Below are 19,738 nucleotides of genomic sequence, written 5' to 3'. Positions count from 1 at the left end.
AAAAAAAATCTTTTTTACACACTAAATGTAACAGATCTGTCTTTGCCTCACACACACACTACCTGTATCCAGCTCCCTGTTCGATGACAGTCTTCATGTGTGTGATGTTAGCCAGGAACAGAGCGATGTCCAACATGCCCTCAGCTGCTGTCTTCTTGGTGGCATACAGGTTCATGTTCAGATTTGAGGTTGAACCTCCCTGAAAGAGTGAGATACAGATTATAGATTAAAGACAAGTGGAACCCACTAAAAATGTGTAATTAGAATACTGAATACATATCTTCTTTATGCTTTTTACTGTAAAATTTGCGCCACAATGTGGACAGTAAAGTTTGTCACAATGTAAACTTCTAGAGCAACTCAACACACGCAATATATAATAAAGTCACCTTAATCAAATACCCAATACAGCTAAAATCAATCTTTTTTTAGTCTGTTCTATCCCGAGATAATGAGACATCACATGATCTGGAGTTAAGGGATTAAATAAAATGATTGCAACCACTGCTGTTCTTGTCTTCTGTAGTATACCAACCCAGGTCCTCTGCTCTCCCTATAAAGTGCCATCCACATGAAGCCTACCAAGATCTGTCCTGCATGTGAGAAACCGCAGCCATTGCAACACCACAACCTGTAGAGATCGGACACCTGACTGTTACTGCAGCTGCATAATGTACCCTCCCTTACACTTCCTTTAAAAGACAAGACAGAGGGCAATGGAGAGAGAACAACAGGAAAAGGTGGATGAAGAAAAGATTGAATGTGGGACAGAGAAAAACAGAGAAAAGGGACAGAGAAAAACAAGTGCACAAGAGTGGCAGGAAGAGAAATAACAGAAAAAATCTAAATAAAATAAAATAATTCAAGGGAAAAGGTTGCAAGGTTCCAAACAGTAACGTTCATGTCATTTATTTATTTGGAAAAAAAGAAGCTACAAAAAGTTCCTCTGCTGAAGTCACATGAGACTGACCAGGAGAGGGCAGCAATGACTAAGAATACCACCACAGGATACTGTCAGAAAAAAAGCATCTGATAAGATGAAGTGTGTTCATCGTCATATTTATTTATTCTTGCAACCAAATCCAAACCAGAAATGTGATTAATGAGAAAATCACTGGCCAAGTCAACAATATATTGATTTCCTCTGACAGCACTTTTTGTGATCTATAAAAGATAAACTCTTATCATTGCTTAGTACTTGAACACTACATACAACATTGCCATTTTTTTTTTCTTCACACCATATTTACTTTCAGAAGCCACTCCACTGTATTCCAAGAGGGATGAGATAAGTGTTTCTTTTATTTTGGCAGGTTGAAACCGGAAAAAAATTAAATTGTTCTCGTGGTTCATTTATCATGAGAGCTTTAACAGCAGCTTATTTTCCGGCGGTTGGAAGTAATTGTTTTTAGAATGATAAAGAGTTGCACTTTGTTGCACATGAGAGATTTCAGAAATCGACTGTGTGAGTTTGTGTGTTAAAGTAAATATTCCTATTTCCCCAAGACAATCATTTGATGGAAAAGCAAGAAATAACAGGAAAATGGAAAGGTTGAAAATGTTGATGTTTTTTTGTTTTTAACTTTCACAATTGCCAAAAAAAGAGATGGTGTGTGTGTGTGTGTGTGTGTGTGTGTGTGTGTGTGTGTGTGCTGGGAGGAAGAAAACCTTTAACATCATTACATAAAGCCTTAATGTACATGACTCCCAGCGCATGTCAGGGACTACCATTTTCTAGATCTAATTATTGTTCTGTTATAGTGCATGGACTGCAGATGCACATATTGGATTACTTAACAATGCGTTTTAGATTAAAGTATTCTGTCCACAAATGGATCATTTTACCCGAGGCTGTGTCAGTGTAGTTTGAATCAGTGCAGTCTGTTTTTCTTTAGGCTGCACAGAAACAGAGATGTGTTTAAGGAAGATATGCATCACATATATGAAGTCAACGTTACCTCACTCTGCTGTAATGTGCTTTACTGCTCCAAAATACAGACCGTTGACACTGTACATGTAAAGTACTTTCAACACTGCATCTTCTCTGTGCGCTGCCTATGTTTTTATATGGTGCTGTGTTAAGTCCCATATGCTGATGTCTTGCTGCAGTGCTGCTTCACTTTTGCTCCACACTCAGTAAAAAGAAATAATATGACCAACTAAATGACCTGAAACCATAAAAAAATTGTCTTAAAATTAAGTGAACTTTGCCACTTTCTGGTTTGGGGTGTTCTGGTAGAAATGAATAATAAGAAGCACCCTAAAACTGTGCACTGCGTTTTCAGTTGCTATATGAGCACACAAGGAAGCACTCCAGTACTTGTGAACAAGGCACACATGCTTGTGACAACACTGTGGTGCATGTAAACACAGTGTCCTTGTGAGCTGAGATCATGTGCCTTTGTTTCTTCCTTATACTCTGACAATGCTGGCTCTTGCTAACTTGTATGTAGCTAACCAACGGCGATAACCAATAGCACCACAAAACTACTGTACAGCTCAGCCAGTGTGTTTACGTCCACTTCCCTCTGAGTGCTGGCAGACTTCCTTCTGCTTAGAGACACTTTGGTCACAAATAGTTTTCATTGACAGTGTTCATTTGAGGTCTATGGCTTATCATAACTGTGCAATGATTTCTGGAACAAGATGTTGATGTTGACATTTTCAGATGTAGGTTTTGGACTCCTCGAGTGCCACAAACCAAAACCAAAACAAGCTCTGCCTAAGAGGAAAAGTATGTTGTTTTTTTTTCGGTATTTTTGAATAACCTGCATCTCACAGTTTATCCAAATGTTTACTAATCCCTGGGTTTAATTTGAAATCTAACTAAACATCTATCTGTGGATGACAATTTACCTGTCCTGATGCTGTGATCCCCATCATACTAGTACAGGTGTGATATATTTTTGTGCTGGAAATCTTGATTTCATCCCCTATACAGCCTGTGTTATAGTGCAGTTTGATCCAGACTGGGTTAATCTCCAAGAAAGTATGAAGCACTTCCTAGAAGACTGTCAAAACACTATGAGCATATGTACCATGGCCTTTTGGATGTTTTTGTGAGTGTGTGTGAGAGGCAGAGCTGGAGAACAGTGTAGGAAAAAGAAAGAAAGAGGGAGAAAGACCGAGAGGGACGTGAGGAAGTGATATAAAAAATACAGATATAGAGAAACAGGGAGAGAGTGAGAGAAAAAGTACGTATATGTATATACTGGCCTGTTTCCATCTTTTCTCCACTGGGGACTGATGTGGTCACACTTTATCAACATCAGCCTTGGGCAGCCCTCCAAAACACACACACACACACACACACACACAAAAAACATTGGCATGGCCTAGGTACAGTTTTAGGGCCATGTGTGTTCACTTAGTGTGATGTCTCTCTGAATGTACTGTGCTTTTATCACACTTAATCTGCACTTATCTTGATTTATTAAAATATGTGCATAAATGATTGTTTTACCTTTTGTTTCAGGTTGGGGAAGAATAGATCCTTATTTACAGCAGACTGTCTGGGAGAAGTGGTTGCAGGAGGTCAGCAGGGTTACACACATTTACGCTCAGAAGCTGTGGATTGGCCACAGGGTGGCTCCATCATGCTCAGGGTTGACTACCTGGCTCAGTTTTTGCTTTTGAGGAATTAGAAAATGTTTCTTCCTCATTTTCTTATAACTTGTCTGTGAGGAACCATCAATTATAACTTTTTTTTCCATTCAACATCTGCCTGTGTTATTAAGGGTTAAACAGATAGCTACAGCATATTAGTGTATCTATATTCTGGGTTTACTTGATATTGTCCTATAGTCATATAGTCTCTACCCTCTTTGGAGGGTTCTCTCTGAGCAGTCTAAACAACTACTGTAAAAAGTTATTTTCATTGCTTATTTCTGAAAGATTAAAAATATTGTTTCATGTCCGCATACACATACAATAAAATATGAATTGGAAACAAGAAACTGCTACAGCACCTGTAAAGAATTTCTGGATGTGTGTATGCATCATGAGACTGGGGTACATTTTTTTTTTTTAAAATGTACCTCAGTCTCATGGTTGGAAATCTGACCTACTATTGAGACAAAGATATTCATCATGCAAACATCACGCAGCATTTCACAATCCCTGCTGAAAAACACACAATAAAAGAATGCATATCTAGAATATGCAGAGATATTAGTTTGCATGGTAATATTTTTAGCTGAACACAGCTAGCTATGACTAGAAAAGATAAGGCTATCTAAGAATAAAAATATACAACCAATTTCCCACTTTTCACTCTTCAGATTTAGCACAAACTGTGATATTATGGAATCAAATCAAACCAATACCCTACTAATGTTTTGTTATATGCTTAATCTCTATGTAAATATTCACAAACTTTGCACTAGTTTAGTTCACACCAGTTTATTGATTGACTTGATCATCTTCAGAGTATCAAGGGGAATTCCTACCTCCACTGGTTTTGCAATTTAACTTAAGAGTCAACAGCCATGCTAGCGGGTCTATGAGACTGTACTACAATGCTGATGTTTAGCAGTATACTGTTTACAGTGTTCTCCATCTTCAGTTCAGAATGTTAGCATGCTAATATTTGCTAATCAGCACTAAACAGAGAGTATATGTGAGGCTGCTGATGAAAATGTCATTTATTGTGCAGTGTTTGGTCATAAATAAAAGTACTGGACAAATAAAAATGTTGATCTGATGATGGCACTAGATGAAAAGTTCATTCATTTTATTACAACTGAGGGACACATGAATGTCTGTACCAAATGTCATGGTAATCCATTCAATAGTTCTTGAGACATCCATCCATCCATCCATTTTCTACCGCTTGGTCCCCGTTAGGGGGTCGCGGGTGACTGGAGCCTATCCCAGTGACTTCGGGCCTTAGGCAGGGCACACCCTGGACAGTGGCCAACTCGTCGCAGGGCGAACACAGACACAGACAAGGACAGACAACCATTCACTCACACATTCATTCAATACGGGCAATTTAGAGTTATCAATTAACCTACACATGCATGTCTTTGGACGGTGGGAGGAAGCCGGAGAACCCGGAGAGAACCCACGGTAACACGGGAGGACATGCAGACTCCACCCAGAGAGATTGTGTGATGTTGGTCCGGTCCGGGAATCGAACCCACGAACCCACGATCTCCTTATTGGGAGGCAGGAGCTGTAGCCGCTCTGCCACCGTGCACCCGTTCTTGAGACATTTCAGTAAAAACCCAAAAATGTCTACAAGAAAAGTTAGGCGCTCACTAAAGTCTTTAGGGTACATCCTTTGAATGTCTGTATAAAGTTTCATTAAAATCAACCCAATAGTTGTTTAGATATTGTAATCTGGACCAAAGTGGTAGACTGCCTGGCAGACTGATATTGCCATCCCTAGACCCAGGCCACTAACTAAAAACACAGTAACAATGTCCTGTATCCTATAACTCCCTATTGAGCTGAGTGAGTAAACTGTACTTCTGCAGACATAAGTTCTCCTTTTTCCTACTGTTTTTTTAATATATGGTATTTATATAGTAAACTGTTCCTAGAAATCCAGAGTCCTTGACCCTTATTCCTGAAATTCACTGATCCACAACCCTGGGCACAGGGCCACATCACAAAATGTACACATACCAACACCCACACACACCAACCCTACACACATACACACACATGAACACACACTTGATGTATACTTGTATGAGGCACACACAAGAATATGTCATTCCACATGAACAGGTATGCACATGTGCCACCAATATACACAAAAGCATACTTGCAAAACTGCATGTCTGTACACTGCTAACTTCACATAAACACACACACACACACACACAAAACAGACCACATGGGAGGCCCCCCTCGACCTCACAGGAAGTGGTCCTCCCCTGGACTCCAATTGGCTGCCATAATAGCCGATAGGGAGGGAAGCCAAACCAGGAGTGGAGCTCTGGTTTTCTTCAAGTATCTTATTTTTACTGTCTGTCTGTCTCTCCATCGCTCTGTCTGTCTGTCCATCTGTCTCAGTGCTTGGCTATTTGACAGTTTTTTTTTCTTCTGCATTTTCCAAGGCTCTCTCTGCCTGAAGACATCATCTTTCTGTTTGGTGTTTATGTAATTGCCATTTAGGGTGAGGGAGTAGGAAGACAGCAGAAAAGCAGATTAAGAGAAACAGATAGTGACACAAAGAAGAGGAGTCAGCATGAAGGGAGGAAGAGAGGCAGTGACAAAGAGATTGTGTTTTCTCTTGCTGGCTTACTGGCAGCAGAACATGTCTGAGTTACTACTTACTCGAATGATTTTGGCTGTAAATGTGCCTCAGATTTTGACTAAAACTAGGAGCAGGCCTGAGAGAAAACTTTTCACATGAAGCTTCTCATTTCAGTAACTAAGATCCATGGTTTGTTATAAATGCACATGTTCAGTTTTAAAGGATTTTCAAAGGACAAATCACAGGTTAGTTGGTCGATCTCCCTGAGCAGAGTTGATACCTCCTGTTTAAAGTTATAATCCTTAAGATGTTGTTATATCAAACCCCATTTTTTAACTATTTGTCATTTTTCAGAAATAGCCTCTCAACGTATTTGCGTTCTATAACTGCTTCTCTACACAGTTGTTTTCATTGTCAATGGCGGAGTCCACCTTTCTGTGAAATTGCATAAACACCCATAAGGGATTCAGAGGAAACAACGCATGTATGTATCAGATGTAATGTGGAAGACAAAAGCTGGTGCATGTGCGCATTTCATGTTATGACCAGTGTTGGACGACATTGACTGTCTTCTTTATTAAAGCAATGCGATGCGATGCGATGAATCTTTTCAGCCCATGGCTTGTTTGGTTGTCCAAAGGCTACAGGTCACATTACTAAGTCTCTCTAACAAACCTGTTCACTGCTGTGTCCTTTATGTCAAAACTGAGTGAACCCACCTGTCATTTTAACACACCTCCATCCTTTTTTATCCTTCCCTTCTTGCTGCTTTTCCCCTCTTCTGTTTACTATCACATAAACCAAGACTTACATCTTGACTCCACTTCATCACTGCATTTTGCTTTGATAGACAGATAGAAAAAAAGGCTTAGAGTCACAAAAACCATGAATTGATAGGACAAAATTACTTTGTAAGTGGCTGGAGATCAAATAAGTGGGAAGTTGTGTGTATTACACAATACAATACAATATCTGCTGATCCTCTTGTCTTCTCCTGTCTCTCTGTGATGATCAAAGTGTCATTCTCCTGTTATCCTATGGATGGACACCTCAGCAATTGCTGGGCAGGATGTAGGTAGAAATCCATTAGTGTGTGTGTGTGTGTTTGTTGGACCCCATTTAAATTTTAGACCTTGAGAGTGGAGACATTTTTGAACAGTGAGGACATTTTTTTCTGGTTCTCATTTCTTCAAAGGTCTGTTTGAGAGACTTGTAGGGTTAAAGTTAGATTTAGATATAGGGCAGGTTTTAGGAGTCAAGGATAGGCATAGAGTATGTGATGGTTAGGGTTAGCAGCTAAGGAGTGCATTATGTCAATGAGGGTCCTCACAAGTATAAAAGTATAAATGTGTTTGTCTGAGCACATTTAATTCAAATTCAGATTTGTGTTTTGAAGTATGTTTGGGTCAAATTTATGACTGGAACAATGAATAGGAAAAAGCATATTTGGGCACTAGTCTTTTGACTGTAGTTTCATACAAAAACACACAGAAACACACTGCAGGCTTCAGAACAGTAGTAGTGAGTGTTTAAAGTAACTTGGTACATTTACTCAAGTACTGTACAGTACTTGTACTTTACTTGAATATTTACTACTTTACAGTTCTACTCCATTGCATTTCATAGGGAAATATTATACTTTTTACTGAGTTACTTAGTTACATTACAGATTAACATTTTACATACAAAACACATATGTTTATAAAATATGATGCATTGTTACAGATTAAACTCCCAAACAATATATAAAGTAGTTTAAAAAAACTTAAACATTTATGAACCTGTGATAATGATCCAACTATATAAAATATATATAACTATATGACAAGGGCCATTCTGCTGCATAATGAGTACTTTTACTTTTACTACTTTAAATACATTTTGCTTATAATACCGCTGTACTTTTGCTGATTTTGAATGCAAGACTTGTAATAGAGTACTTTTACAGTGTTGTGGGTCTAGATACCATTCACTTACTTCTTGTGTGTGTGTGTGTGTGTGTGTGTAAGAAATAGAAGCACTGGGAAAAAGAACAACCCATACAACCTCAGTGACCTTTGACTTTTGATCCCTCACCCCCAGTGGTGGGACACTACCTTAACTATGATTTAACATGACACAGAGTAACTGCTACAGTTGACCACATGTGTGTGCATGTGTGTGTTTCTGTCAGTGAGTGTGTGTGTGTGTGTCTGCATTTGGACTTCCATCTGCCATCTTGGAGTAGGGTGGAAAGAGTGGCAGTGATCTATTATCAGTTGACTCTCTGCATTCCTGCCCATATCAACGACTCAGCTAGCTGGCCCCTTCGGCATCCTATGGAAACCTTATAAAGGGTCACACTTCCAACTGACAGATTTTTACAAATATTATATTATAAATCTTTGTTGCTATATTGCCTGCCACACTGATGGTCAAACAAAAGAATGACTTTTGCTTTATCAGAAATTTTGGAAAAATTATGCTTTCTCTGTTCAGGCATTTAAAGGATAATTCTGGTTTATAACAACCAGTTATCATTTTGACCATCATTGCAGTAATAATAGGATTGGGTAATTTTTTAATCACCAAGTAAATTGATGAGAACTGGGAATGAAGCGATATCAACAAAAAGAAGTCTTACAGGGTAAGAAGCACAAGCAGTCAGAGAATTATACATCATACAACTACGCCGGATTTACAGCATTTAGGTTTCGCTTTCGGTTTTACCTCCAATACATTGATTTAGATAATCTGGCAAAACTGTTGACTTGCTTTCAGTCTGTCTGGCTGATTGTGTTTCTTGCCCTGTCAGACTTTGATGTTATAATAACCAATAAAAATGATGGTCAAAACTATGAAAATAAGACATGTCATAATAAACCGAAATTATCCTTTTGCAGAAAAGGTAACTAGTTGATTAAAGCAAGCATTTGGGCATTGTGTTAAAATATACTAATCTAACAAATTGGCACTGTGTTTAGGAAACAGCTGTCTATATCATGAGGCAGACTTTGACAATGGCTACAGGTGCAGGTTCGTAGTTTTGTATGTGTGTGTGTGGTATGTGTGAAGAGGAGCCCATAAACACCTGGTTCTCCTCTGACGTCAGCCATGCTGGAAGAGTCTTGCATTAGCTGACGAATGTTGCGTACTGTTATAGCATCATTTGGAATCCTAAAAACCCTTGAGGATGTGTGCCAGATGTGTGTGTGTGTGTGTGTGTGTGTGTCCTAATCTGTGTGTGTTTGTGACAGGTGTGTATCACATGCCAGTAGTGTGTGCACCATCGGTGTGTTCTTAAACACACTACATGTTGTCATGTCAACATTGCAACCATACACATAAACAGAAATGTTCTTACTGCTTTGAAGCGGTGACTTCAGTTAACTTCAGTGTTGACAAGCAGGAATGACAAGTGTGTAAAGCCTGAGTTACATCACTGCTTCATAGCAAATTTAAATCTCTTGAATGTACCGCTCACAGATTAGTGTCAAGGAGAATTCCTAGGGGTCTAATTATAATCACAGAAGATTAACACTAATAGCTTCAATGTATGACCTTGTATTGCAGCTTTTCTTCATGCAAATGTAATATTCTTCCAACAAAGTGTCCAGTAATGCTGCAGGTTACTGCACTTTACACACAACAAAGAATTTGTACTGTAGTATCCAATTCGATCATATTCTGCATTTTCCTAACTTCATAGAATTGCATTAACATGTTTTGGAAAGAAGCAAGCACACATTGACACATCTACAGTAGAATGCATGGGTTTTTCAAACAGGTCTGCAGCTGATTTAATTTTCACAAACATAAACACAAGTTCATACAGTGAGACGTGATTTCAGGTTGAAAAAGTCAAATGCCACAACTCACTTGTAGTCTGTAATTCGGATAAGGAAACGCGGCACACTTTTTTTTTTTTTAACAGGGATGAAAAAAGGGAGAAACCTCAGGAAGAGCAACACAGAAGGGACTCCTCCCGATGTCATATATAAAAAGGAAGCAGTGCAATGTATGTCTTGTTTTTTTTTTGTAAAATTATGAATTATTTGCAACTTCAATTTTGGGGTATTGTTTTTCAAGGTCTGAATATCATTTTCCTGCCCTTGGTCCTGTTTAAAGTCTTTGTGCTTAGCTTGGCTAAACACTTCTTGGACCAATCTCTGTTGAATGGATATGTAGATTTTCTCATCAAACTCCCAGTAACTCAGCAAAAAAAGCACATTTCCCAAAATGTACTCCTTTGAGTTTTGATTTAATTTTTATATTATTTTTCATCAAATAATGAGTCTCACATTTTTTGTTGTTCCTTGTTGGAGCTGTTTGACATCAATTCCTTTAACCTTATTTGATCTCTGTACGTATAGCTTTTCTGATCCACATAGAATTCTATTATTTACCACCAGATGACACCTCCAACTGCAGGCGCACACGCACATACACACACACACACACACACACACACACACACCAAATCATACGCCCTGCAATTACTAGAGGAAGTACACATGTACTTTACACAATGGAATGTAAAAAGACCTCGGTCCCCACCAGGATGATTTGTGGAGTTGTAAAAATATACTACTTATTGTTGAGTGTTTTTATTTCAGGGAAGGCATGTTTGGAAAGTGGACGGACTGATGTCAAAGAGTCTTTATGAGGACGAAGACGGCAGCAATAGCTGGAATTCCTTGTGTTTGTTCGTGGTGTTTAACCTGTCATAAATGATGCATATGGGAATGCACTCTGTGAGAGCATCACAAATACTGGAAATAACCTGTTGCTGAAAAAACGTATCATATCATATCACTTTGCAGTAATATATGAGACCTAATGATGAGGTCACAAAGTTGTCATCAAGCCGTTAAATTGCTTTTTTGCTTGCCACCATATTTTAGGAGATGGACCCTTCAGGGTGCAGATGGTTGCTTCTGTAGGAGCTGGTTCACCAACCTTCCCCTTGAAGGAATGTTGTCTCTGAACACTGTGCTACCCCGCTGCTGCAGCACACGGCTCATTTCAAAGTGACATTCTCCATGAAACAATGTTTAGACTGTGAGATAACCTCCTAAGACTCTACCTGCTTATATGAGGACATTATGTTTTGGGTTTGCTGCACCTTATACTTCATTCTGCTTCACTTAGACCTGTTGTCCTCATTAGTAGACACTCTAGTGTGCCATCTGGTGGTAGAAAAAGCACAATACACTTATCAGTGTAAAAACAAGATGGCGGAGATCTCCGTCAAAACATTCTATGGCCAGGTCCAAGAAAAAAGTGGAAAAGGTACAAAACCTCAAAAATTTTGAGGTTGAAACTTGTTAATTTATGCTTAATAACATTTGTAGTTTGATATGGCATACAAATTTGACAAATCTTAGCAATAGTAACAAGTTAGGACGCTGCTAGTTAGGAAGTAGAAATCCTTCATGCAAAGTGAAGGTGTAAAAGGAAGGAAACATAGCTTGGGAAGATTTGGGAAGAAACCAACAGTATACAAAAGTATAAATAGTTATTGCATGTGTTACTGCAAATTAGTCTACATTGATTTTATTTTTTATTCTTATGTGATACATTTTCAGGGCATTCTGGAGTATGGACAGACAAAGAGGACATTCCTAGTTTGTAGTGTGGAGCCAGTGAGATTTATACAGAGTTACAAAACGTTGAACAAATCACAAGGCTTTTAGATATGTTGCAGTGTTTGCGATTTTGTTTTTGCAGAAGCCATGTTCAGTTTTTTTCAGGTTTTATACTTTGTTACACACTGGTGACTTTATTGTGTTTTACAGTAAAATAACTGTTTTGCAGCATTTTACACAGACCAATAGGTGTAACAAACAAAAGTGTGTTAGACTTAAGAGAACAAGGGACAATAGGAGAAAGAAAAAGAAATGGAGCTGGGGAGAGCATGAGGCTGGTGAGCAGGAGAAAACGAAATGGAAGGAGGAGAAGGAAAAGTGAAGGAAGAGGAAAGAGAGCAATGTGAGGATGGGAGCACATGCAAAAATCACAAATACTCAAAGGTTAAATCTAATAATGTCCTGTGCACATGGGTTTTGTGGGATCCCATCTATGTTCTTCTCGGATTCTTATTCTCCCTCGTTTTTTGGCACTTAACTACTTAACAACATAAAAACTTCATTTGAACTTCAAAATATTCAACTCATTGAGAACATTATCGGAAATTACTTTTAGTGTTTGTATCTTTTATACTTTCTGAAATATGATGAACGGATGGAATGTTCGGTTGGAGTGGGTGACATCACACGCAGAGTGGGTTAAACTGTTAAACTCTATTTAGAGATTTATCTTCAACTTAATCTTAGTCTCACAATTTTCACTCTTCAAACATTATTTTTCATCAAACATGGAGAAAAATATGTTCTCTTTTAAACAATGTAACTATCTATGAAAACTGATTTACACATTTTATGAGCCTTAAAGTGACAGTAGTGCCATCCAGCTGCCCCACTGACTCCAATGTTAACCGAGACCAGACATTTCAGAAAAAGAGAATTTTTTATCTTGCTCAATTTCCCAACATTTGTGACACCGCAAACACATAACGCGTTCAACAGAGTCCACTCACTCTCAAGATGTGAAAATCTACGTGATAGGTATTATGCTCTTTGAGAAATAGGCTTTCAGTGGTGCCTCTCAGCTTAATCTCTATTAAATGAACTGTCTGACCCAGGAGTCCCTCGGCAGTTAACTACAGTTGGTTGATTCTTAACTTAACTTTTACAAATTCACACATATATGTCCACATACACTATATACACTATAGGAGAAATACATACATGCATACATGTTTAAATATATTAAAAACAATTGACTTACATTTCTTTGAAACTGCTGCCACATACTGTATCTCACAGAAGGCTTGAAGGCAGATAACAATAACACACTGACATATGGTCATAGACACACACTGCCACATTGATTTGATTGAAGATTCAGCTAAAGTGCAGCCAGTGTTGGTTAGGAGGTTATGGTCATATTTTAATATTTTGTGGGAACTTATTATCTTTCCACTCTCTATCTTCACCCTCTTTTCAACTATTTCCACCTCAAGCTGAAACAATAAATGTGTTCGTTTATCTGAAAACACCAACAAACAGCAGGAAATTGAAACGCCCATGACTCGCATGCATGGAGAAGAAATCACTGTTTTATCCTGCAATTAAATCCTACAATGACATACCACTCCTGACATTCAGTTAAAACAAATGTTTTAATTCAAAATCCACCGTGTGTTTGCATACACATGTGCAGCCTGTGTGCGTGTGTGTGTGTGTGTGCATTTGGCATACAGTATGAGAACAAAAATCAATGAAGCATCAAAAACAGCAACAAACTTATTAAATAGTTTAATCATATGAGTCACGTAAGCCTTAGAGTAAAATAACAACCACTGTGATTACACAATGTGTCCTAACAGTGTATGTGGTTTGTTGTAATTATAATTCATTGACTCGAAAAGTCAGTTTGCCACAATATGATCTTGACTTACAGTCACATTAGAGTGCCTGTATCCTAAACAAACAAGAAGAGTGTGGGAGAGCCCCACTACTGCAGGATGTGTGTGTGTGTGTGGTTGTGAGTGTACATATTGTATATTGTAAATAGCCGTACAGTACTATACATGTGGCTGTGTTTTGGAGTTGTGCCTTAGGGGCTGAGGTGTGAACAGGTTTAATGAAAAGAACGTAAAGCTTCTGTGATGGAAGAGTGACACATATTTTCTTTGTCATTTCACTCTCTCTTTCTAAAGTGCCGTGCTTTTTCCACAGATGAGCCAAAGCTGTTTGGAGTTTAAACTTCCCTTAGGCGCTTTCAGGCCTCCGCCATGTGTGACATCGCAGGACATTCCTCCCAGCAGTTTCCTGGCTTTTATAGTTCAGCCTTCATCACCATCCACAACACACACTTCCTTCCTCTGTGTCTGTGTGTATGCGGGCATTCCCGCTTCCCGAGTTCCACGAATGCTGCTGTTTTGTGCCAAGGCTGCATCCCAAAACGTGAGACATTTAAAGAGACAGGGAGACAGATATAGACACTGCCTGAGGTTGAAAATATGTAAAAGAAAAACAAAATAATCTCTGTGTATTATTAACAGATGAATTCTACTGAAGAATTTAGTAATCTTTTATTGATTTTCAAAATATCAACTGTGAGTTTGGGAGACTTTTGGGGATTTTCTAGCACTTAGTGGCAATAAAAAAATTGTGTATTTTTAAAGGCCTTTCATCAGACAAGAAGGGACCGCAAAGCTGATAAGAAACACCCAACAACAAACTGTGTTTGCAGAGTGAAATGAATTTCCTGTAAGTATTTTTTCACCATTCTCACTTATTTAAAGGGGCACGTTTGTCAATTTTACATTTAGTCATGGGAGTACTACACAGCCTGTGACAGTTGTATAATGTCTTCTATGACTCTGGAGGAGTCTGAGAAAGTCTAAGAAAATTACTCAGACAGAAAGCAATCTCAGCTTAAGCTTCGAGACTACAAACTGTTAAACTTTTAAGAGAAAGGCAGCATTACAAACTGGGGGTGTGGAGTTTGAAATACATGTTCTTTTACCAGGCAGGAAGGTCTAATGGAAGACGTTGTGGAGTTACATCATCGAAAGTATGGGATTCATTTTCATTTCTGGAAGTCAGGATGCTGCATTCATTTTGACCATTTTATCTGTCTCAGTCCCCTAAATTTACAGACATGCAATTATAAGTCACCTATAGTCTTTTAATTGTACTTATATACCCAAAAATGACAAAGTAATTTGAAACTAAGACGAGTCGAACAGTTGGACATAAACTTGTTATAAGAAACAAAAACCACGCCTTGCCCTAATCTAATTTCGACCTTTGTTCATCACCTTGTGCTGGCCTCCATTTAATCTCAAGTCTTATCCCTCTGCCCCAGAGCTTCATTTATCCCCTCACCCTACCTGCAAAAGACGGAACCCCTAACCACTGTGGAGGTGGGCATGGACATGTTTTTCCTTTCCTTTTCAACATGAATGGTAATGAATGATATTTACTAAACTATCCTAACATCCATTTAAGCACACATTGGACACACACACCTATGCACATCCTGTTTGTGCACAAGAAGTCAGAACAGCAGTATGGACATTTAAAGTTGGCAGTTTTAATTTCCATCCCTGCCAACATTTTATTTACTCAACATGTGACAGGTGTAAATCTATTGAAGCCAAACGTTTTACGAGAGTAGCGTACACCTCCACACACAACAGTCACCTGCACCGGGATGCCTGCTCAACCAGTCGGAGGTCATGCTGCAAGGTCATGGTCTCGTTCTCTCTGTGTATATAGTACATATACCTGAACCTGTACTCGACTTTGTTGTTATGTGTATGTCTCACCAGCCTAAAACACAAGTTAATAGATGTGTTTGAGGAAAAGCAACAAGTGGTAATTTCTTCGATCATGTGGAACAGTAAGGGCATCAGTAAACAGACAACAGGCATAGTGTGCTTGACACGAGTAAGCCATGTATGACAAGATATAGGTACAAAGGTACACATAGGAACATACCTGGAGGAGGTGAAGTGTGACTGTGTGTGTGTGTGTGTGTGCGTGCATGTGTGATCTGAAAGCATATTGTGAGACTCTTTGCAGTATATCTCCTGTACACAAAGGTGTATTATGCATGAACAAACATTTGCACATGCACATATACACACGTGCTTCCTAATTTAAAAAACCTGTACACAACATGTCCTGATAATGCAACTGTCCACATTGCTCAGTAAAAATACTCAAAACACTTACACACACATGCACACAGTGTTAGCTCCTGTGACTTTATGACAGCAAACTGTTATTATTGCAGTAGTTATACTCCCGTGCAACTACTGCAATTCATCAGCCTAAACAATTGCAGGGAAGTTAATTTACTATAGTAATAAAAGCCATGATGGTATTCTTCATTGTAATAACTGTATGGCCAGTTGGATGATACCAGAAGTATATTGTAATCACAGTAAAGAACTTCCTCTACAGATTTTACACAACTGTTATCAGCACATGTATGCCCCAAGAAACAACCCAAGTCTAGCTCCCTGGTTAGAGTCTGTATTGCTGTGGCAATGTGGTAATGATCAACATGGATTGAAGACCCCTCTGATCAAAGCTACTTCAACAACCACTCATATAATTTCAGATAACCACAAGACTATGATGTACTACCACCGCGGGAAATTAAAGTGTTTAATCGTCATGATGGAAGTTTTCCACTGAGACAAACCTCTCAACATTCAATGCCATGTCTGCTTTATGCTTTCACAAACCTACAGTCGATGCACATCCATTTACATTCTGTTAACCATCATATAGCTCACAAAAAGAGCTAATGATGCAGTACGTCCATTTATCCATCCATCCCCGTCCAACACTTTGGGCCAGAAAATCCTACATGCAGACAGTTGCAGATGAAATGCAGGAATCACAAGTCAAAGCGTTCAATCGTCATTGGATTTTATTAGAATATAAACAAGACTAAGAGTCTACAGCCTCTGTAAGGCTGTACCTAGGCACAATGGTGCTTTGGACTATATGCTAATGTCAGCATACTAACATGCTCACAATGATAATGCTAGCATGTTGATGTTTAGCAGGTATAATGTTTACCATGTTCACCATCTTAGTTTAGCATGTTAGCATGCTAACATTTGCTAATTAACACTGAACACAAAGTTCAGCTGAGGTTGATAGGAATGTTATGCTGCAGGCACGGCTAAAAATAGATATTTATGACTCTTCTCTTCTTTTATTTATTTTATTATTTCAAATGGTAGTCAGTGACGATGTGCATGTGTGGCTCTGACAAGACATGAATGACTATTTGTCTAATATAAGTTATTGCTGTTTATTTTCACTGAGGAGGTCAAAGGGTTAATGGATATTCCTGAACGAGCAACACACACTCTCTCTCCCACACACACATACACTCACACAAACAAACAGGCACAAACATAAATACAATAGATCAGTAAAGGTGACTAAACATCAGTCAGGGCATTTATTTAGGTCCTCAGAGGCTTGTAAACATGATGTATATATTTGCACAGAGCAGGCTTATGTAGACAGAAAAAAAGCTGGGAAAGTTTCACAGGACACATAAAATGTTTCCGGTCATGGGGAAGTTTCAGAATACAACATGTGAGATTAGAGCTACACGGTTGTTAAAGCAGTATACAGCCAAAGCAATTGCCTGCATTATATAGTTTTGTTGAGTATAAAATGGAGATGCTAATAACTGCTAATTAGCAACTTCACAGCCAACATTTTTTATTAAATGGCGTCCACTTTTCTCTCTCCAAAGAAATCGCACCAAAAGCTAACATTTTCCCTTGTGTAACTGTCTTTTAAAAACAACAACATGTATGACAATTAAACAGCATACTAGAAGAACACATTACTGGAGGATTTTCACATTAATTGAACACTAATGAAAATTTGTATCCCCTTATGCCTTGGTCGATGCCTTCATGGTTTCACACAGAGGACAATTAATAACAGAGTGCCTTTGTTTCACTTTCAGTATGATCTCATTGTGCTGAAATCAACAATAGTCCCATGAGCACCACAGGCACCGGGGGACATCAGCGACGGAGACTGGATGACAGAACCTCATCCACCTCCCACACTCATTCTTTCCCTCCGTCACTCCTTCCCTGCGCCCACTTTTTTCCATATACACATTTAAAATCACTGATGACCTCACACAGCTACATAATTCTATTGCTAAAATATTATTGTGTGTTTATATTTGATCACTGAAACCTGAAATAACATATTTTTAACAATAACACAATATTTTTTTGGCCACTTGGGGGCAGCGTAAACAAGCTGTGAATACAACAGTGACATATCATCACCTCATCAGTTGATATGATAAACTTGTTAGCAAACAGTTGCCTAGTTACACATTGAGCAGACATGAAGCAACATTAGAATCCAATATTCCCTTTCCTTTCAGCTCTGTTTTTGGTCTCTACCAACTCCTGTGGGAAATATCAGGCTCTCACTATGTTCACCAGCTAGTTGCCACCTGTGTCTGTCTGTCGTTTTTTTTTTTTTTTTTTTTTACTGAAACAGCTGCCTGCTGCAATGGAAACAATGCTATTAGCAGCCAGATTTAATCAAAACAGTAAACAGAAAGAGGGAACTGCAGAGTCATATGATAATTCTCTGTGGGTGTGTCACTATGAGCGACCCCTTTTACATTACACATAGCACTTTGATCCATTGTTAATATAAAAACATTAATAATAGCATCTTTAAAGTTGTATTTTTACAGTCGCTAAACTACCAAAAAACTACCGAAACTAATAATAACTACATACAAAAACTCTTATCTCATAGGGACTCTTGTGCACACAACAGGCATACAGGCACATACCATGCTTCATGTCCACATTCAGTACATGCACACATGCTGGCAGCCATGCAAACCACATATTTACATGTTCAGAAACATATACTGTACATATGTCAACTGGACAGTTTATACAGACGCTTGTAAACCCACATACAAGATTGACCAGAAACATAAGGGTCCAGGATCTTTCCCACACACACACTTTATCTTATCCAATGACCTAATACTCGTGCTGGAGGGAAAGAAAACATAGAAAGAGTGAGGTCTGTATTTACCCTAAGATCACCCCTCAATTGACATAAACACACTCATACACATACTCCCTACTGGCAAGCAGCCTGCTACATGGATTCTACAACAGATTCTGTGTGTGTTCGTCTCACTTTGTAGCCAAATTACCTTTTTTTCTTGACTTGCCTACATGCCTCGTTACCTCTCTCTTTTCTCCTTCACTTTCTGTGTTTTCTGTTAATTCACACTCTTTTCCTCTCTCACGTTTGATACCTCTCTTAAAGGAATAGTTCAACATTTAGGGAAATACACTGATTCACTTTCTTTCCAAGAATTAAATGAGAAGATTGATATCAATCTCGCATCTGTGAATTGACTCCTACTTGACGCACAGACTTTATGCATTATACCCCCACCACACGCAGCCTCTAAAGCATTGTATATGTTTATGACATTGTACATGTTTATGTCTATTTTTATGTGTATGCCTTTCCACAGATGTGTGGCCACAAATGTGTGTGGCTATGACTCTATACTGTATGTGTTTGGCTGTGATCCAAGCACAGCGCACACTACATTTAAATCAAGTGCATAGCACCTCAAACCACTGCAGCTAAATGTAGCTGCATTACATGTGCAGCTGATAAGCAACACACAATTCTCTGAAAATAAATGAATGAATTCTAAGAAAACCATTAAACGGCTACATGTGTTTTTATTAGCAGGGTGTGTATACAAAGCTACATGGAAAGTCTGTGAAAAGATGGACTTACAGTGAACCTGGATTTATAAGTCTGGTGTGCATTTGTGATGTATGTGCATCTGTGTGTGTGTGTGAGTTATAGTTTTGTGAGTTATAGTGTCCCAGCAGGGGAGCCTCAGCACTAGAGAAGGGGTTTC

General features: G+C 38.6%; 1 protein-coding gene and 1 long non-coding RNA gene across 9 annotated transcripts in view; one reads left to right on the top strand and one right to left on the bottom strand.

Annotated features, from left to right (window-relative positions):
- Positions 1-19,738, bottom strand: part of LOC122871418 (ninjurin-2-like) — a 31,604-nt gene that overhangs the window by 4,242 nt on the left and 7,624 nt on the right. For all 6 annotated transcript variants that reach the window (XM_044186515.1, XM_044186519.1, XM_044186518.1 and 3 more), the window contains exon 2: positions 63-199. In XM_044186515.1, coding sequence (XP_044042450.1) covers positions 63-199 — 137 coding nt within the window. The remainder of the gene's footprint in view (positions 1-62; positions 200-19,738) is intronic.
- Positions 6,279-19,505, top strand: LOC122871420. 3 transcript variants are annotated; one of them, XR_006376863.1, is made up of 5 exons: positions 6,279-6,453; positions 13,990-14,217; positions 14,439-14,523; positions 15,125-15,182; positions 17,768-19,505. It is a non-coding gene; the product is annotated as an uncharacterized LOC122871420 (long non-coding RNA). The 3 variants fall into 3 exon arrangements; XR_006376861.1 differs by lacking the exon at positions 6,279-6,453 and adding an exon at positions 11,424-11,479; XR_006376862.1 differs by lacking the exon at positions 6,279-6,453 and adding an exon at positions 11,424-11,479 and having other exon boundaries at positions 15,125-15,224.

The sequence above is a fragment of the Siniperca chuatsi genome, linkage group LG23 (assembly GCF_020085105.1).
Source record: "Siniperca chuatsi isolate FFG_IHB_CAS linkage group LG23, ASM2008510v1, whole genome shotgun sequence".
Lineage (NCBI taxonomy): Eukaryota > Metazoa > Chordata > Actinopteri > Centrarchiformes > Sinipercidae > Siniperca > Siniperca chuatsi.
This window is presented reverse-complemented; position numbering and strand designations above follow the sequence as displayed.